The sequence below is a fragment of the Gallinula chloropus genome, assembly GCF_964237585.1.
Source record: "Gallinula chloropus genome assembly, chromosome: 2".
In the NCBI taxonomy this organism is placed as follows: Eukaryota; Metazoa; Chordata; class Aves; order Gruiformes; family Rallidae; genus Gallinula; species Gallinula chloropus.
The window spans coordinates 155315220-155336805 of record NC_140086.1 but is presented as its reverse complement, the minus strand read 5'-3'; the positions used below and the strand labels follow the sequence as shown (position 1 = coordinate 155336805).

Genomic DNA, 21586 nt, shown 5'->3' with positions numbered 1-21586 from the left:
CCTGGGAGATGAAATGGGGAGGGCATTGGCAGCACAATGCTGCACAGGGAGGACCAGCTGCAGAAAAACCCAAGCAAGTGAGAGGACTCTGGGGGTCTACAAGGAGGACGAGGAGCTGGAGTTGTACAAAGAGTGAAAATAAGCCTGGAAGTCAGTGCTGTGATGTTGCCTGAGAAATAGCTTAATGGCCTACGGTGAAGATCTGGAAAATACATTCTATTGCTAGAGTAGTATCAAAGAGAACAACTAGTGATTCAAAGAAGGCTGGGAGAAGTCAGAGATGTCCTTGGACTTCAGCTCTCCTTGTCCTGGTTCCTCTAACACTTGTTCCCAGTAACTGCCTAATTCTACTCCCACTGGGGTTTGTATGAGAACAGGAAAACCAGACTTCCCTCCTGCAGGCAACGTGATGGTCACACTCTCACACATTCAGCTGGCAAGCTGCTTTCCTGTACGTTTTCTAACCACTTGCAAAAACAGATTCCCCACTTGCCAGCTCCACTAAAATTAGCGCTTTTCTCCCAAAATATCTCAGAAGCGAGGAGGTGCCTCCCACCGCGTTCGTGTCTGCAGCTTTGGGGAATAATTTGATGCTGTGTGAAGATGTGTGAAAGCTCAAACCGCTTAGGCCCCTCTGCGTGTTACGATTGTTTGCAGGTTTGAGGTAAAAATCCTCGGGAGTTTGGTAGGAGCTGCCCTCTCTGCTCCTCCCTGTCACCCTGCTTCATGTCATTCCAAGGCACACGGCGGCCTTCCTGTGCTCCCTGTGGCCGGTGGCTAATGCAAAGCTGTTTAATACAGTGCTGGGTCCTTTTCCCTTGCCAGGCAGGCAGGTGTACGGCAACTGCACCCAGCTCACGGCAGGGAAGCCTTTTAATTAAAAAATAAAATAGAGCAGCAGGAATGGAAATGGGGAGGAAACAGTGTGCTGCCACGGGGAGCGGCTGCGTCCGGGGGGGACTTTTGAAGACGCAGCTCATATCAGCGGTGTTTCTGGTGCTGGAAGAAAAGAAACACACACAGCAGTTCTGCCTAGGTGCTTAACAGTTTGAAGCCTGTTAAAAAAGGATCTTAGTTTTTTGGGTTTCTTGGGGGTTTTTTTAATTCATCTGGTTCAAAGCGGCTTGAAATCAGCACGTGCTGCACTCAGAGCTGAAGGAGAGGAGCTGGTTTTACAGGGGTTTAACTGGGAGAGGGATTAGGTGTTCTCGCAGTGGGTGTTAGTTAAAAATCTGGGTGAGCAAGTAGAGGCACAGTGTGGCACTGCTAGATGCACTCCCCGGCTGACACCTGCGATGTGGGTAAGGGAGAGCTCCCAGCTGTCCCCAGCCCCCAGGGAAGGGGAGCTGCTGTGACAAAAATTGTCTTCAATAAGCTTTTAAAAGGACAGCTGTAATTGTGGCCCAGCTGGTTGAATTTATACTAAAATAGAGCTGTTTGGTTTGGATTTTTTTCGCCCTTTGCTTCTTCAGAGCAATATAGCACAGGAAAGAAGAGGGAGAGAAACAAGGAAAGCCATGCTCCTGGGCGATAGAGCAAGCTGGACACAGAAGAGAATTGGGGTCTCTTCCCTTGCCCAGGAGGTTGGCAGTGTCTTACCAGAAGGAGGATTGCTATGGAAGGGAGTAAGAAACATATTTATTCTAGACCCCACACTACTAAGAAAAATCTGGGGAGATTGGTGGGAAATTCTGAATTAAAGTGCAGGAATAGAAGATGGGGGATGAGGGTTTGCATGAACTTGCTGAAGGCTTTTCCTAACAATCATGTCAGTGTAAGAGTGGAAACCTTTTGTGAAAGGAGCACCTAGGAAAGAAAAGAGGGAAGAAATGAGGTGCATAACTGCAGGACATGGTGGGCAAGAAGGATGTTCAAGGCAGTACTGTAAAGGGTTGATGCAGAAAGGAGAGCTCTTCAAGGTGCTTGGTGTTAAGCAGCTGATCATGATTACAACATACTGCTGGTACTGTCAAGACTGATTTACAGAAATGTCTTTTGACACAGCCCATCTCTAGGTTTATTCCTGTAGGAAGAAACTTCCTTAATTTTATCTGTATTTTTTTAAAAACCAAGGCAATTTTCCATTTTTCATACTGATTGGCCCAACTTTGGTTCATTGGTGAAATTTTTTACTTGGTGCAATGTGCATTCTGCACCTCAGTAACTTCCCCTGAGCTTGCTCCACTGCTCCTGGACACATGTTGAACATGGAGTGCTTACCAGGGATTAATTAGAGCGATATGTATTCTTCCATTTGTTCCTTTTATTGAACATTAAATAAATATGTGCTGAGATACCATAACTTCATAATTTGGAGATGGGAAATACTGTATTTCCGGTGATTAAACTTTATATCAGATATTTGTAATTGAAAATGTAGCAGCAAAGATTTGCTTATCTAAGAAAGAAAGTCTCTGGTGAGTTTGGATCTCTTGGCTGCATTAAGCTGTTGAACATATAAGAACCAGTACTCTTTTTTTCTTGTAAGGAATAGTACTAGACTTATATAATTCATTAAAAGAAATTTAGAATGAGATCATTATCACTGATCAAGGGAATATATTTATATTTTAAAATGTAGATACATAAATCTCACTTTAATGAAAATTCAATTAAGAATAGAGGAGGCCAAAGATTTTTCCAGCCCCAAATCCTGGTTCCATGTGTGTGCAGAAGGATGAGTGAGGGCACAGAGCTTCACAGACTTTTTAGGCTGGGGAATTACCAGACCCTTTTGTGCTTTCTCTATTTAATGTCCCCAAATATATTTCTCTTCCAAGTCTCTTGCCAAGTGACCTCCAGAGCCTCTTACATCCACCAAGTCCTTCACCAAGTAGTTTCACTGGCCTGAGATGCATTGTATGAGAAACTGCTTCCTTTTGCTTACTTGGAAGTTTGCTCCTGTATACTTTGCTTGATGGCCTTTAAGTCAGTACTTTGGATTATTCTTGTTATTTCTTGAATGTTTTCCATCTCTAATACATCATTTTAGAGAGGATGTGGTTGGAGCTACACACAAGGATTGCACAGAAGTATCAGGGTTGGCTTTTCAAATGGGTTCAAAAGATGACACTCTAAAGCAAGCGTGTGCATGCAGTATGATATGTTTGACCCCAGAGAAAAGCCAAAAGATTTTGCACTGTGTTGGAGTTAAAATCTATAGGTTCCAGTACCAAGTTATACCACACTGAGTGATCGTGATGCCATAAAATCTTGTGATGTAAGTGGTTCCCAGGAGGGCTTTTATGGCTTTATGGGAAACCCATGCTGGGTCTATACACATGCCCTGTGTTGTAAAACTTGCTGCTCTGCTGACATCTCTTTCCATTGCCAATAATGAGGAATAATCTGTGTTAAGATCCCGTACAGGATCACCTTATTTTCTGAAGCAGAAGTGGTTGTGCATGCTGTGAAATAATCCCTGGTTATCAGAGTGTAAACAACTCTTGAAAGCCACTTCCAGTCTTGTGCTTAGCAGGAAAAGAACTCAAAGTAACACAATGAGTGTGAAGAAAGGAAAGAAGGAAAACAAAATGGAAGGGAAGGGAGTAGGAAACAACTCCCTTGGACATGTGATTGGTGGAGAGAAAGAGCTGAGCATGTAACCAGGTTTGTGTATGGCTGGGCAGGGAGTTTGCCTTTGCAGCACTGCCAGCTGGGTATGATGATGTCAGGCTTTCATTTTACTACATTACGTAAGTCCCAGCTTCTGGGGACAGGTGACTTGGAAAACTAATTACTTTGATTCAAAATGAGAATCAAATAAATCTCAATTCTTCTTTTTTTCTTGAAGTCGTCATTAAAATTATATCTTGCCATCCAAAGGTTAATCATACTTGAAAAAGACTTGTGCATAAGCCAGGACATATTAATAATTTGGAGGTACTTTTGCTTCCTTATTCTCCTTCCCGGTGGGATTGTGACATAACAAATGTCTTAAAACCTTTTTTGTAAAATATCACCAACACTCTGTACGTTTTTTTTCCATGTGTACATATTTTCTTGATTTTCTTTCCTTCTTTTACCTTGAAACATTTAGCTGATGCCAAACTTGGTAACATGTGAAAGATATGGACTTAAAGCAAATTAACCTTTGTTGCTTATTCTTGATTTCTTTTCCATTTGAAATGCCTCAGAAAGGAAGATATACATAGAATTATATACCCAAAATTATAATATGCCTGGCTAATATGGCTAAATTATCAAGCTAGAATAATATAAATATGAAAAACAGGAGAGAGTTTATTAGAATTCCGTATTTTATATCTGCTTTCCTCCTCCAAGGGCAGGAAACTGTGAACTTATAATCAATTTTCTGTTGCAAACAACTTTTTTAGGGGAAACAATATTGGACTACATTCAGGAGACAACAGTGCTGAAAATAACATGTTTTTTATACATTTTGAGGGACATTATCACCTTGATCACTACAGTGAGTTTGGGTTGCTCTATCCAAAAAAGATAGATTGTAGTGGGAATAGACATGGTCCAGAGAAGGATAAAGACCACGACAAAAGCATGGAAATGCATGATAAAAAGAAATGCCCAGAATAGCAAAGAAATTATGTAAGGATAGAAAATAAAGAAAAATATGGAGAAGTCAAGTTCTTTTCATTGAATAAGGGCTATTTTTGGGTTTAATGCCATCTGCTGAAAGTTGTTAACCCATTGAGAACCCACTGAGAAGACATTTTTGGAGAAAAGGTTGACCAGGATTCAAGAAAAGACTAGTCAATCTTTTGATGTAATTGTTTTTCATCCACTGCATTTAAACCAGGAGTTTATATTGGCTCTTTGGTTCAGCACCTGTATCAGCATGTTTGCCCTCTTAGCAGCAAACCACTGCTGATTCAAGACCAACATCATGCAAGGCTGCAAACAATGCACAATGTCTGTTCCTTGATGGAGAGAGGAATATGAACGAGTGAAATAAGGAATTCAAGTGTCATTTCTGGTGTTTATATGGACAAGCTGGCCCAGTCACTGCAGGAAAACCAATTTGGGATGTTAAAGGAAAGCTACTTACTTTGCTGACAATATTTTTTTCACTCCCTCATCAGTTAGTTTGAAAATGATGGGGTTGTATGTGTAATTGCAAACTCCTCTTCCAGTAGCAGTTCCCTTGCAGATAGATGGCTGTGGGGAATTTCTGTTCTCCTGATGCCACTCCTTTGCCCAGCATCACATCCGATTATTTGTTAATAGTTTTTTGAGTGTTGGAAGTGCTTCCACCTGCTCCATTACAATATGGTGCCCTCTTGTGACCAGTCCAAAACCAGTAATCATGCACCAGTAACCAAAATTTTATGTCTTCCAAGTCTTGATTTTCAAAAGCTTGAAGTCAGGGTGATGGCTGACTCCTTTTACAGTTGGACTTGAGGAGAGTCATACTTCAGCAGACACATCTGAAACGATAGAGTGGCATAAAAGAGATCATGAAGTGTTGCACACAAAGGTAGCTGAAATTTTATCCAGAGCAGATTTCCTTGATAATATACAAAGATATAATTCAGTCTGCATTGAAATTTCAGTACCCTGCCCACAATAATAATAATGAAAAGGAAAAAAAAAAAACCTGCTTCCTATGATCTTCCTCTCCATTATGGGCATTACCAAGTGTAATTTGGTTGGGGGCAAAGAGAAGGATGCGAGGAAATGCGCAGAGAAATTACGAAAGGAAGCTGCAGGCTCACATTTTAATGAAAATTTATTCATGGATGCCTTTTTTCCCTCAGCGTCAAATGGATTATTGCATTTCTGTGTAACACTTTGGGTTATGCACTCCCCTGCGTGAAGCCAGGCTAAATGAGGCAGATAAGACCCGGTGCTTTTGGCAGAGAAGAGAGAGGTCACTGAGTAATGCTGCATCGGCTTGGGGGACAACCAGGGAGTGCTTGGAGCAAGTGTACCTGCACGGAGCAGGAATGGTGCTTGGGCTTTCCCATGAGCTTGCAACTACTATGGGAAAAGCCCTGGGGGGTTTTATACCCTCAGTAAAATCCATGCCACCATGTATTTGGGGCTGTGCCTCCCACGCCAGTCACATTGTGGAGCTGGGATAGACTGATATGCACTACCTGTTGTCCACGCTTTGTTCTGCTTATCAGATGCATGGTTAGACCATGAAAAATGAATGGGGTGTGGATAGCGGCATCAGGGACTGTTTCCTGGGAAATCAGTTGTTTGGGGTTACATCAGTTTTGGTCTGTGTGGCCTGTAGGAAGTTTCTGGTAGGGAATCAAAGGGATGAGCATAACTTGGTATCTCCAGTGGTCTGGACTTGGATAACCTAAGAGTCATCCAGGGTCTTCCTGCTATAACATCTAGAGTTTGAAGAGCATGTGACATAAGCACAACTGAACTGGCAAAGAAGATGGCAGAGAATTTTTGAGGAAGATTTCTCAGCTCTGGAATGCTCCAAAGTCAGCTTGGTGTGCTGCTATATGTCCTTACAGAGAGATAAACAGAGGGCAACAAGCAGCAGAATGTATGCTGTTGCTGCTGTTGTTAGGATTTTGCAGCCGTTTTGTAATAGGGGTGATTTGTCCCCAGATGGTGTCAGAACGGATCGCTCTGGAGGATTTCTCACTCAATTTTTTTTTTCCTAATTGCAGTCTCTCTCTTTATTTTCCCCCATGTGTTACAGAAGCAGGTAGAAGCAGGGAAGAGCAGTTATTATTTGAAGCTGAAACGAGTTCTCTTTTTCGCACACAGACTTCATCTTTTCATGCCTGCACCACTAAGCCGTGATCTGAGCCCACAGAGTTCCCAGATTGGGGCTCTTTGAAGTGGAGTTCAGTCTCACAAATGAGAGGCAGCAGCAGAATTCTACCTGGTTTCAAATTTGGGACTGGAATTTCAAAGGTGTGCTGGGCCTGGATTTCAGGCTTGGTGCTGACGTCTTCTCTCAATGAGATTGAATAAACTGCTTTTTTCTTTTTTTTCCTAAGTTTGGATCTTGAAAGATTTGGGATTAGACAAAAAAAAAAAGAAAAAATCAAAATGGTATTGCTGATTTTTATAGCTGCGAGTAATCCCAGGACTTGGCCTTCTTCAAGCTTTTGATGAGTTAATTTACAAGCCTGCTAAGGTGCACGTTGATTAGGGAATTTTCCTGAGCTATAGTTGTGTTTTATTTTGCTTGTACTACTGTGAAAGTGCTATATTGTTGCACCAAGTGCAACTGCATTGAGGTGTTGAGCAATTAAAAGCACTTCTTGCATAATAAAGCACTTTCTATTGTGCTGCACTTCCTTAACACCAATGCGATGTGTTACACAGCATTTAGGTAAGTGGCAGTAAATCACCTGTTTAAAGAAGTTTTCCTTTCAGCCTCTCATGTGAAAAAAGACCTGCTGGAAACAGTAAAAGCATAATGACCCATAATGCCTGAAAGATAAAAATGGGATTTCAGTTGTCTCCTGGAATTAAAGGCTGTAGCGATGCTGTTAAAGGCAAGCTGTTCTTCGTCCCCTGTTGCTCCCTTGCATCAGCATCTCGAAGTATAACACTTCTACTTATTTCTGCACTGCAGAAAGAAAAGGGACTTGCTGGTGGAGGGGAGTTGGATTGAGGAGAAAAAGCAGGGGACTGTGTTACGAGCGCCCCAAGGTGTATGAGGACCTAAGGACCAGCTCTCACTGAGGGTGGGGTGAAGCTGTAGGTACGGAGATGGCGTTTTGTCGTCGTTGACCGCTCATGCCCCTTGTCTTCTCTCTGTTACTATTATCCCAGAGCCAGCTTACTGCAGCACCAGGGGAGAGGGGATGGGAAGCCTTCCCTGCTTTTTCTCTCTGGGAAGCAACTCGGTATCAAAACAGTCTTGACTTCTGCTTGGGGAGGGAATTTCAGATTCAGTTGTTTATGGGTGCATGCTATAAATATCAAATAGGTGCACTGCAACGTGTCTTGAAAGAACAATAGATCATAGTATTAAATGCATCATCACAACAGTTGTCTTTTCCACCAGAATTTGGGATTGCATCTGTCTGGATACTGATTAGGCTTCCATCGGGGACCGGTTGTGCTTTTATTGTGCATTATCTTCTGTATGGTTAAGTTTTACAGCAGTTGGGGAGCTTGCGTGGTGCTGCCATTTGTTGAACATCTATTCGCCATGTGATTCTGGAGTAAACCATACCTGCCCCAGGGAGTGCAGGTATGTGACTGCAATAGGCAGATACTGTCCTAAGGGGGACAATAATTCAGCAGGCCTACTAAATAAAATACAATTTCCCCTGTCATGACAATGAAGTAAAACAAGTATTTATCCAAGCCTCATCCTTCTCCCTCCTTGTATTATGCTTAGCCTTTTTCTCTTCTTTGGTATTTCTTGTTACTGTTTGCTGTTTCTTTCTTACAGATTTTGCTCCCTCCATGAATTTACCCTCTTCTGTCATTTTTCTCTCTGCTTCCATTATTTCCCAAAACCTCAGGCTCCCTCTCAAAAACAGTCTCTGAAGACAGCAGGCCTGTGCTTGTGCTGCATCTGGCAGGATTAAGGCATTTTTTAAGGTCTTGGTCCCATGCACAGCAGCCTGTTAATCTCAGCTTGTTCAGTTCCCTCCCCTGCATCACCTGGAAAACACTTCTGGTACAGGAAACCTCTCCCTCCTTCCCCCACTGGTTTACTTTCCATGCAGGATGCTCCCATGAGCTATATGGAGCACATAATGTGTATGCCTGGTGCTTTGCCTGGCTCTGTCATGCTGGTGGGGAACACTCCCTGCTGCTGAGCCCACAGCCAACCCGAGTACCTGGTTTGGTCATTATGCTGTTCCCACCAAGACACTCTGTATTTCAGTGTGAACTGTCAGTCTCCCCCAGTCCTGCATTATTTTTTCCTGTGTGACACAGGTCTGCTGTGGATAGTCAATGTGTGCTTTCTCCAGCTGGACCCTTCTCTTTGGCCCGCTGTGTGTGCTGGGGGTGGGGGCTGCGATGTGCCCAAGCCCACTTGAGGGTCACATACGTTCTTTCCCCTCCTCTAGTCTCCATGCTGGAGCTCACCCTGCCCTTCAGAAAATGTTTTGGGATGCTAAACAAGCAGATTTTTTTTTCTAATGCCACTGCCTCATCCTCATGTACTTTTTTCCAAATGAGTGTGGTTCTAGTAGGTGCTTTTGCCGGTCTGAAAATGCAAACTCTGCCTGAGAAAACGTCTGTTAGCTTGTTAGGTGGTAAGTGCTAACCAGTTGTGCCTGATCGATACCTGCCTGGAAGGACTCCCAAGAAATCCTTGGCAGGTTCAGATGCCGCTGTTGTGTCAGCAAAGGTGTCTCAGCGTGGCTGAGACAGCAGTGGGCAGTGCTGCAGGGCTGGTGGAAGGCTTGTCCTTCGTATGTAAGATAAAATTCTAAAATTCTGACTGCTTTGGGTCATTAAAAAAAACCCACAAGAGCTTTTCTTTTGTGGGGGAGAGAAGGTGATAGCATGAGGCTCTTGACTTGTTTCCAGCAGCAGTAATTGGCTTCATCGGGCCAGATAGGATGGTGGTGCTTTTGTTCCATGCAAAGCTCAGAGGACTCTCTCAATGTTTCTTACCCTCCTGCAAAGCCTGCCAGATGCAAACTGCTCGCCAGCTGCCGTGGGTCACGCCTGAGGTCAGGTCTAGCAAGGACCTTCCTGCAGCAGCAGGGATGAGAAATAACAGAACAGTGCCAGTCCTCTCGTGGTGGCCCAGTGACATTCACTGTGCCAGCAAGAACTCCATCGATCTATCCCAGCAGCACACGTGGCTCGGCGCAATGTAACCTCGGTCTCCGGGGAGCAATGTGGGCTTGCTCCCCTGGGGCTGCTGTCTGCTCTCTTGACACAGCATAATTTGTTTGCCAGCCTTGCTGGTCACGCTGGTACCTGGAGGTTCATTTATCTGAAATGGTTCAGAACAGCTTCAGGACTTAAATTTCCTTTATTCACCAATCTTCCTTAATCTTAGGGATTGAGAACGATAATTCCCTCGATGCTGACTTTCATCAGACTGAGATTCATTCAATTATCTTCCACGTCTGTTGAACTGAAACTGCAGGTCTTGGGAAGCTGCCTTTTCCTCTAAGTCTGTGGCTCTGAATGACTGGAGCTGCCCCCACAGCCCCCAATCCTGTACTGCCTTCCACTAACTCTTGCTGCTAACTCCCTGCATGTGAATGCTTTAACTTCTTTTTGCTGCTTTTCATTTGTCAGTTGCTAAACTGATAGGAAATTACATCTCCATTTAAGAACAATTTTGAGAGCTGTGTTTAAATTCTTCTTCCTTTGCATATTTTGTCACATAGTTCTGCTTGCTGCTTTCCACAGTCTCTGACAAATAATGAGAATTCTCCTCCAAATCATGGAGGTCCTGCTATTACCTTATAAACCACTGTCTCCTCTCAAACGATGTGTACTTAGTCTCGTCAGAGAAGCTATACAGCCACATGCTCATGAGCACTGATGCTAACACAAATCTGTGTTCCTCTAGCTGGATGCAATTCCTTTGACCAGCACTCAAACTCATTCCTTCCAGAAATAAAGTTGTCCCAGACCTTCTTGTCCACTGTGATGAGCTGTTTAGCCCAGTGTTCAGTCTGACATGTGACAATGTAAAGATAAGTGATGTTGGCTCATGCAAGTGCTCCTCTAGCCCAGTGTTGGGTCTCTTACCACAGCAATAGCTGATGCTATGTGGGACTTGAGCCCTTGCTTTATATCACGGCAAATGATCCATGCTGTCTTGCTCTCTTTATGGTGTCCAGCGTTTTGTCATCTGTTTAGATTGTCTTTGCATATTGAGCTGATGACTTGGGGTCCTCAAGTGATGCCAGTAGTGGCCTCATGATTTTTCTCACGACCTTCCAGTGCCAGTTCCAAGCTCAGCCTCACAGCATCACCAGTGGACAAGTTTCCAGAGACCCTGTGCCTTTTCTGAGGGTAAAACATTGGGAAGGGTTGGCCGGGTAGCATGCCTGAAAATGCAAAACCCATGTTCAGGCCACAGTGTGTAATGCATTATCCTCTTAAGCAGAATGCCAGTATTTTCTCATTTCACCCCAAAGAAGAGGCTATTGGGCAGAGCTGCCAGGCTAAACCAACCAAGTTGTGTGCTGTTACAGTGAGGATTCATGAGCTCTCTCGCTCGCTCTGTTTTGTCTGTGTATGTGTTTCCTGACTGAATTTAAGAAAGATGGGTACAAAGAAGCTGGGAAGCTCTGACACCATAAATATATCACTGGTCTTAGGTTTTCTGATTACGCCTATTCTGCCTAACAAGTTTATAAAAATTCCTGCCAAGGCTTCCCCGTTCCTCTGCACTAACTGGACAGCACCAGGGCTGCTCCGTTATTTCTGGTAATCGCTGCTTGTTGTAATCGGTAACTCTTGTAAGCGTGACCACGGCTCTGTGCCTACACTCACAGACACACAGTGTGTTCTACCAACCAGACAATTTCCTGGAAGTTGAAAGAGAGGGAGGAGTTGGCAAAGTGATCTCTGCTGTTGAAGAAATCCATTATATAATGGAATAAATTGCTCTATGCCTGAAAGTTACAATTTTCAGCATCATTTACACTGAACACCAGCCCCAAAGAAAGGCAGGTATAAAAAATGAGATGCAGTGATGACCTTTATCAGTTGTGGTGACAGCTATAAATCAGGCTGCAAATTCTCATCAGCTCACTGGACAGAATTCATTGCAGACGGAGGTTGTTGCATTGCTTTTTGTCTTTGATTGAAGGATGTCCTGTTTAAATAAACGCTCTTGCACTGGAACAAATCACACATTTCCAAACAGAAGTCCAAGAATATTATTCATTGATTCTTTTGAGGACTAAGATAATGTGGCTTACAGACCAGCTAAATCTCAAACAGTGTTTTGCTGGGAATATAATGCAGATCAATTTGTTCTTCTCTTAAGCAGACCAATTTTCTGTTCATTAATTCAGACGCTGTGTTGATGGCTTGTATTGAATATAATAGCAAGATTTACAGCCCTCACAAATCAGCGCAGCTTTATATTTTCTTCCTTATTCATACCAGAAGTACATGCAGCAGATTACCACCTGATTTTAAACTTCTTACATTTTGACAAATAATGGGAAAGTCATCTCCTTCTTCCAACTGTGGAGCAACTTTTATGTAATCATCTTGGAGTTTCACAGTTAATTAAAGTGTTACAGGTTTTTTTGGAGCGTAGGGAGCACTACAAGTTCAGTAGCAACGTCATTATGAGCAGTGATGTATCTTTCATCAGTTCATGTGATGCTCAAGAAGCAGCTACCAAACATTAACAGTCCCACAGACTCATTAGATTAATAAGCTACTTTACTGGTGTACTGAACTTTGAGATGAGTTTCACCATCAGTTTTTTCTGTAATTAGGAAATATCCTGAGTGGCTTACAATTATCTAGATGCTTTGCTGGCCATATTTAAAATGTGATTTTTCTGTCTAGAACTTAGCACGTAATTGGAAAACATTCTGTGTTGTTGACATGGGGTGATTATTAAAGCAGCAATCTTTTTTCACAATGTCTGATAATTAGGTAATATTCTGTCTCTCAGCTTAGTTATTCTTATTATTTCTGGAATACCTGAAAATAAAAGTTTGGACTGTGTATTTTCCTCCTATAGCAAAAGATACCACAACGTTAATGGCCTAAAGATATAAATGGACAAGGTGCACAGGTAGCACTAACACTTTTTATTGCATGAACTCCTCAGTTGTTGACATAAAGACAATTCTTCAGTATCTGGACACACAAGCTGGAAGTTGAAGTTATAAATAAGCCGGTGATGGTTCAGACCCCACAGATCATCTCTTCTAGGGTCTGGTCCAGGACAGGAGCAAATGCTTAGGAAAAAATTCAAAAAGCAGGTGAATTCCTCAAGGTGATGCTTCAGGATATTCTTCTAGTCCCTTGCAATCTGAGGCTCACTTTTCTGAAAAGCATTTCTCCCCAAAAGCTGCAATCTGTGATGTCTTTTTCTTCCACTTTCTCAATCATTGTTTGGACCCCAATGTGATCCTAGCACCTACTGTGCTCTGGGACTGTGACTTCACAGCTTGTTTACCTTCCACCTGAAAAAATAATCCCTTTCATTTGTGTCGAATCTCTCACTGGCTGGTGTCATTTAGTGCCTCCCAATGTTTATTTTGGAAAAGGTGAGGAATGAGCATTTGTTATTTATCTTCTCCATGCTCCTTTTTGGACTTCTGTCCTAATTTTGCTCAGTCAGTTCTTTTCCAGGTTGAAGAGTCTTTCTTTGGCCATAAATTGTATGAAGCAATACTTTAAAGTCCTAGATATAATCGGGCATGCTTGTGAAAATGCCTTGCCCCTGGACAACACTCCAGAACTAGTGATGAAATTTTAATACCATGAGATACAAATGGGAACTCTCTTCATTATTCTGGTCTCAAACACAAGTCTCAATGTAATTCAGATCCCGCAGTTTTTATTCAGGACTGAAAGTGTTGATAACATTTATTCTATAATTAAAAGAAAGATGCTTTGAGAACTTTTATCAGTGAGTCTGAAGGGCTGCTGCTGCAATTTGGACATTGAGAATTTTAAGTCGCTAAAATCTTCTTGTTTGGAGAGGATCATCTGTGTTGCAGCAAGTTTGGCCTCACAGAACCTGATCCTGATCTCAGGAAAGATTTTTTTTTTCTTTCTACATGTTCATGTAAATGATGGGCAGGAGATTACTGCTTTTATTGACAGTAAGTAGAGTTTGGAAGCTTTTAGTCTTCACTTTCAGAGCGCTTGACAAAGGTGGTTAATGACTGTGATGAGGATTGTCATCACTGGTTTATAAATTAAAATATGGATAAGGAGGGAGCGTGCTAGGTCCTGTTGTGTAAAGGGTGAGTGTCTCATGTGTGGCTGAGGGAAGCCGTCAAATTGAGTCATGAGGTTCAGAAAGGACCCTCTAGGTCCAGTCTTAGTCCCAGACTTGGTGAACAGTTTATGTCTAAAGGATTATTTATAGCTACATATCAGAGTCAATGTTTGCCTGCCAGAGGCCCTGAAGGACTTTCCCTGAGACAGTTTCCCAAAGTTGAAACTAATAGAAAGCTTATTGAAGTGACAGGTATAAAGAGTTCAGAATTGCAGTTGATAAATTCATTTACTGCAGTTGCCCTAATACATGATTGTGATTATAATGTTAGCAAAATGCTGTCCCAAGTATTCTTGCCAAAAAGGAGAAATCACAGCGCTCACCAAAAAGGTGTCCTGGTCTTGAGTGGAGGAGAAGGGGCACAGTCCATGGACTGCCTCCTTGGGGTCTTCAATTTCTTCTGTTCCCCTATGGAGATAACTTCCTCAACATCCTTTATGCCTCAGTCTTAACTGTTCCCTCTCAGGAGTGACTTTTACCATGATTTGGGTGACAAATCGAGTACTATAGATATGTATGTTTAGCATGTACTCCTTTTAGCTCATTATCCTATTTTGGGATGTCAACTTTATTATTAATTTCATGGATAATGAAGCAAAAGGTGTCACTCCAGGCACTGTGGCCTTCAGCATTCTGTGTAGAAACCCTCTATGTGCTTATTCCACATTCAGTAGCTGAAACAGGGCCATCCTGCTGCCGGAAGACTCCCTCCTTTGGCTGCTTCTCATACCAACCTTTCAGATCTCCATCTGTAAGAGATAAGCAGACACTGGAGTTTTTAACCTCTTATGTGCACTTGTCACAGGTCTGTACACAAAAATTTTGGAAGAGCTGGGTCTCTGCACCCAGTGTTGTCTTCAGCAGGTTACCCCAAGCTGGACAGTGCTTGGCTATTTGTGACTAGGGTGAGCTGGCTCTGTGCTGTAATGAATCCAGCAGGATATAAACTCACCTTTGAGTGATCCCAGAACAACCCATGGGTAATGTCTATAAAACCTGTGGAATGTGCCATGGTAGCCACCCCAGGGTACCAAATTGGGGGTGAGCAATGAGGAATTGCTTCCCTGGCTGAAACTGGAGGCAGAAGTTTGGTAGGATACATCAGTTCTCAATCATAGCCAGGTGGCTAAAAAACCAGTAATTCTTCTCCTGTCTCAAGAAGAGCCCCTGAAGCTGTTAATGGCAATGTGCATGGGACCTCTGACTTGTGTTTTATGTTTTATCCATGGGGCAGTGCATGTAAGCACTGATCAGAGTTGAACTTCAGTTTATGACATCTGACAAGATCACAACCCTTTATTGTTGTAATGTTTTTTCATCCTGAACCTTTGACCTGCTACCCAACCCTCATTTGGAGTTTCTTTCATATGTCTAACCCAGCCTTTCTGTCAAGTAGATTTTGAGTTTTGAGCTCTCTCACCTATGCAGCAAGTACCAGGAGGGATTCTTGTCCTTGTCCAGATGTCCTGATTGCTGGAGTAATCCCAAAACGCAGTAGGAACAAGCCGATTAGTCTTGTCATGTGAAAATAGTGATTTCTTCCCATGCATCTCTTTCTGGTATTAATTTGCAGGACAAATGGCAGAGCTGGGTGATCTGCACAATATTAGGTTCAAGAATCTGCTTTTTTCGAGGGTGATTTGCCTTTAATTGTCAGAGACTTTCCAGGCATCTGGCTTATTGAACTTCCACAGAGACTGAGGATCTTATAAACCTTTAAGCACAAGGGATGTTTTCCAGCCTTGTTTTGTTCTGTACTAACAATACAGCAAGCTCTCTGTGTCCATTCAAAACAGGTCACCCCCTTGCACTCAGCCCTGGGACAGGGTGGCAGAATAAACGTTTGGCAGAATAAATACATGACAAACACTAAGCAGGTTGTTTAACACCTAAGTTAGTTTAACAACTAAGTGGAAACCACTTCAATGTCACTGGAGTGGCTGAGTTTAAAGGGAAAAAAAATAAATCTGTGCTCTTTAGAGGGAACTTCCCAGCAATACTTTTGGTTCAAAGCCATAATTAGTTTCTACACAGACAGTTTTGGATTTCCTTAATGTTCTTTTCTTTTCCTTCTTGCAGATAATGAATTCATTTATAGAAACCAGAACGGCACGGTGATTCTGAGGAATGTTGAAACTAACAATTCAACAGTATTAATAGAAAACAAAAAAATTGTAAGTATTTTCTATAACGAGAAGCAGAATTTCACAGTTCTCTTGCAGTTGGATCAGTAAAGCAGAAAATGACTTGGGTTTCAACTTCGTGTATTGTCAAGAAGCAGCAATACACCGGTAATACTATGGGCCATGCAATGACTGATAATGTGAGATTGAACTCCAGCTTTTGTTATTATTCTGCAAGCTCAGTTTCTTTCATCCCACAGCAAAGGATCGTATAGACATTTGAAGGTAGTCTTGCATGTCATATATAATTGGAAGATGCATAATTCTCATCTTTGTATGCTTAATAGAAAAGACAATTGATACAATTTGCTGTCTATTGGTAGCATCCTCCACGTTCCTCCATGCAAATACTTTTTTTTTTTTTTTAATTTGTGGATTGGCTGATTTTTCTTGCCTAATGTTTGAAAGGTCATTTCAGCATTGATAATGAATAGCGTTGATGAATGGAGATGGGTTGCGTAGGAGAGGAGTTAGTGGGTGGCTGTTAAAACAAATGAAAATACAACAAATTCACAGCTGATACAGTATATTATTTATAATGCTGAAAGCGTTTTGTGGCATTGTGTTTTTTAGGAGAGGAGACCAGCATTGTGTCAGCTGTTGAGATGAATCACATCATCCCAGTAAAATTGTCACTTACACAGTACCTAGCTAAGGTTTTGATTAACCTGAGGTAGTTTTATTGTACTGTATCATTGTGAAACTGCAAAAGCAGAGGATGGCTATCAGAGACTCATCTTAATGTCCCAGGATCTGCAGAAAACAGCTTTAGAAGCTTGAAAATTAAACCCGAATCTGTCAGAACGCTGTAAACCACATTTCGTGTTGATTTTATTTTGCAGTAGGAGTATCCAACTCATACAAAGCTCAACTGCATATCAATCCTTTTTAAATGAGATGAATGATTTGTGAATGAATTATTATTGCAGGACCCCACCTTAAACTCTGCATACTGCCATTTAACCTTTGCTACATCATATAAGAAACCCTCTTTTACCAGAGCATAACCACTTTCTTTACAATTCTGCTAAGGGTAAAGGAATGAGCCAGCTTCCTTCAATGTCAAGGTCTATTGAAGTCAAACTGCTTCTATCTGGCCTCTGTTTATTCCCCTGGTTTTTAATTTTTGTAACAAAAGCATGAAGCACAGTGTTACAAGTTAATCCTACTGTTTCATGCCATGACCTCCCCTGTGCCTGTTCTGCCTTTGCTCCTCTGACCTCTCAGCAAATAAATCTGCAGAACATCACCTCCACGTTAATCCAGAAAGTCCTGATACAGGAGCCGCCGTTACACCTCATCCAGGCATGTCGTCTTTGTCTTCTTCTATACCAGCCCTGGATCAGAAAAACTTCTGTGGCACTGGCATGTTTCCCTTCCTTCATGTTATTAATAAAATAGTAAATAAAATCTGGCTTCATGCTGACACTGCTGGCTCTCACAAGCCCCTGGAAGCCCATCCTGATCTGTGATGGCCCATCAACCCATTTGGTTGGCCAGAGAGGTGCTAGAAGTCCCATCCCTGAAAACATTCCAGGGCAGGCTGGATGGGGCTCTGAGCAACCTGTCTGAGTGGGAGATGTTGCTGCTCACTGTAGGTGGCTTGGACTAAAGGTCCCCTCCAATGTGAATCATTCTGTGACCCCTCTGCCTTTAGCTGTCCCCTGGGTTCCCCATGCATTGCCTCCAGCCTGGCTGGCCTTGGGGAGGACTTTCCCAAGGGGATGCCCTGCATTTCCCTGAAGCCCAAATTCCCCCTTCCAGTTTGGTCCTCGGGAATCTCTCAGGGACTTACATCTAATTTGTTAGGTGAGAGGGTGAGATTTAAAAGGTGTTGGATGAGTGTTATGGTAGTGGCACTTCTGACCTCAGTGCACCAGCAATGTATTATACTGAAACGCACTGGAAAGGAAGAGGGATGTCTGCACTATACAAATGATAAGTGGAGCAGGGAAAAGGTAATTCATGACAAGTCTGAGATATTTTGGCATCTCTTCTTGTTAGTAAGACTTACAGCCCAGCTTTTTACAGAACCCAGGCCAAGGTACACCTGGAAAACTGTACCACCAGAGCATCCGAAAAGCTTTTCCAACTGGGGAAAATGGGGTAGTTTTCCTCAATGTTGTCTTAATTGAGGCTGCTGGTGGTGTTTCTGTACCATCATTTGCTCCAGCAGGTATTTACTGCATGTTATCTCCATCACTGCAGCCAGTGACTGCAGGGAACAAGAGGGAATTAATCAATTGACATTCATCAGGGTTTTCTACTACCACAGCTGTCCCACCAGCCACTGCACATGTAGGTTTGCAAGGAAAACTCTGATTTTTCAAGATAGCTGCCTGGTCTGAGTCACAGTGCAGTCATGCTTTCTCTTGTTGGGAGCATATATGTGCCTCCATAACATCACTCGGTTCTGAAAAGACATGCAATGAATTATTTTCCAAAACACTTCATCTGGCAGTATTCTTTATTATTAGGAAGGTGATTATAGTAATCAGTTCTACATGTTCTTGGCTGGAAAACTGAAAAATATTTATTTGTCTATCTGTTTTGTTTTGTAGGTCTCCTTAAAGGCGATTCGGTATGAAGTGTCACCTGACCGGGAATATGCACTTTTTGCTTTTAATGTCGAACCAGTAAGTAAATAGAATTGATTTCCAAATATACAGCCAGCGGTGGGCTTTATGTCTTTCTTCCCCCACTTCCGTGACACTAAGATGATATTTTAAATTAATTGCTTCCTATGAAACAAAGCCCCTCGCTGAGGTGTTCTGAGAGCATGTCACACTGCCATCTAGTAGAGGAGAAGGGTATAAATTACACCATAGAGGAAACACTGTCATTGCCAGGATTTTATAGTCTTTGGGAGGGGGATTGTAAGGATGTGCCTTTGCTACAAGAATTTCTATTCCTCTTCTGTGTAATCTATTTTTTTTTTCCATGGTGGCTTTTTCAGTCACACTATAAATTTCTTCCTGAGGAAAAAAAAAAAAAATCAACTGTCAGTGTCTCCCACAACTGAAATAATACATTAATTATGGTGTCACCATTCCCAGTGCTGCAGTTAGAGTTGAGCTATCACTTTCATTATAAATCCTTTTCTTCAGAGGGTTAGATATAAATCATCCCTAAGAAATCACTGTTGAGTTACTACTAAGTTTTAGATTAGGGTGAATTTTCTACCAAGAAAGAGAAATGTGTAATGAGTCATTTTTAAATGATGACTAAAGAATCAGACTCATGGGAAACAATTCTTTGGCAGGAATAATATTTATTTTCTTTTTAAATTCTGTTGGTATAAAACCTGAAATGCTTGAGTGATAGCTATGCTGTGCCACTTGGATAAATTATAAGCCACATACATTTTGTTTCCATAATCTAGAATTGCACCAATTCCTCAAAATGAAAATAATTCACTCACCAGCAACTGTAATACTTCTTCCATAAAAGAAATCTAGTTTCAGCTGCTAACCAAAGGAAATTTGTTGGTCCTTTAGGTAGCAGAGGTTGTGGCTCTGTTGCTCATCTGATTTCTCTGCTGTCATCTTTGGAATTATCCCTGACTCACAGTGGTATAAAAGTCAGGAGAACCATGTTCAGTGTTCAAAAAAGTTCAAAAAAAACCCATGTCAGAAACTTTAGGGGTATTTCATAAAGACATTTTGCGGGGAAATCATTGTTGGTGCAATTTCATTTACTCAAAGCTTTGCAAAGTTCTAGATGGAAACGAATGTGGAAGTGTTAAGTTAAACCTAAATATGGGGAAGGCTGCCTAATGGCCGCTGAGCAAGCAAAGCTTTTGCTGAAAGCCCCCCTGCCTCATGTGCCGGAGGTGTTCTGTAAAATTCAGCTCCTTTAGCAGAGGCTGGCCTTTGGCTGTGGAAGCCCTGCACTGACACTGCTCAGATGCACCCTGCAAACTGCAAGAGCCCCAAGTAGAACATGCTTCCTTGGTTCATCTGAGAACAGGAGAAGAGTAATAATGAGAGAAGAAAAAAAAAACATTCCTAAAAAGCTGTAGTAAGAAATTCCCCTTTCATTTCCTCAACGTTCACCCGTCGGAAGAGCTGCATGTTCAGCATATCTGCAAAAAACAAAGTTACAGGGGCTTTTGCAGCCCAGGCTTTGCATTCCACCTGCAGAGGAAGGCTTGGTGCAGGCAGTGGAGAAAGAGGAGGGTGGGGATGGACACATTTCCTCCACGCCCTCCTCTATGTTTCAGTGCTTGCACTACTGTGGTGTGGGGTGCAGGCAAAACACTGCCTGGCTGGGGAAGAAAGAGCGGCATGCATCCTGGTGCTCCTTTCCTCACACCTCTTCAAGAAAGCTAGACTGGAGGTGGCAAACTGGGAACGTGACCTTCGGGATGAGTTCAGGACATGACTACCCATATATTCTGTTGTAAGAGAGCAGTGCAAATCGTTCAAGTCTTTATAATAGGCAAGAGTTACCCGAATGGTCTTTGAGACAGAACAAAACTAAACCAAACCCCTTCCTTTTTCCTCTAAGATCCATGCTTAGAATGGATAAAAAGGTGGAGGGTTTTTCTTAAGCAGCAGCATACTGATAGAGGGAGAGTAGGATTCACTCTTGAATATTGCATCCTTAAGCCCTACTGTAGGTGACTCTTTGTTTATTGAAGTTGCAATAAGTGTTAAATTACTTACTCAGCTTTCTTCTCACTTGGTATGCAGGCTGCGGCTACAAATAATTGCCCGTTAGTTTGCTTTTCACATTTTCTGCATTCCCAACTCTATTCTTGGACAAAATTCAAATTAAACTGTTTGCAACACAAGAAATTGATTAGCAAAGCCTTGGGCAGTTGCCCTTGTTGCAAAGGACAAAAGGCAATTGCAGGAAATGTATTGGTGAAGGACTTTTGCTAGCAGCTGAATTCCACAGATACTTTGAAAGAAAAGAAACTGCTGGAAACTGCTGTGTGCCTATTTCATAGGTGTCAAGAAAGCACTGCTTTATTTTTGTGCCATTTAAAAGCATGACGTGCTGCCTTTTAATTGTTATTGAGTGTAGAGATTTTCAGCATTTCAACATACAGTTGGGCTGTGTTTACGTGTGTAATACCTTAATATACGCTGTGTGAATGAATCAGTTATCTGAATTCTAATGCGAATGGATTTAGCTTCTGTATTTAATACCAGCTACGTATAAACACCAAAATAGTTGTGTGTCACTTCAATGAAGTGAAATATTTTGTAAGAAAAATGCTACCAAGCCCTTTCCTGCCAGCAATAGCTTCCTTCTAAGGGTTTTTTGTTTGTTTGCACAGAAGCATCTCTGCGTGGTGTTGGGTCTGGCTAACGGCAGTGACACCCACGTCGGATTAACACAGCCCTGAAGTGGCAGGCACCTATTTTGCAAAGAGATTGAGGCAACTAACTTGTGTTTTCCTCTTGTATCGCTTCATCATCTTAGAGGATGATGAATTAAAGCATGTTCCCTAAAATATATTTCTCCCAGGAAGCTTGGCAGGCGGCTGTGAGACTGGCGTGGGTACATTGTGGCTAGT

General features: G+C 42.2%; 1 protein-coding gene across 5 annotated transcripts in view; it reads left to right on the top strand.

The window, feature by feature from the left end:
- Positions 1-21586, top strand: part of DPP6 (dipeptidyl peptidase like 6) — a gene marked incomplete at both ends in the record, with an annotated part of 573668 nt that overhangs the window by 411042 nt on the left and 141040 nt on the right. For all 5 annotated transcript variants that reach the window (XM_084280504.1, XM_084280506.1, XM_084280503.1 and 2 more), the window contains 2 exons: positions 15956-16050; positions 18621-18695. In XM_084280504.1, coding sequence (XP_084136630.1) covers positions 15956-16050; positions 18621-18695 — 170 coding nt within the window. The remainder of the gene's footprint in view (positions 1-15955; positions 16051-18620; positions 18696-21586) is intronic.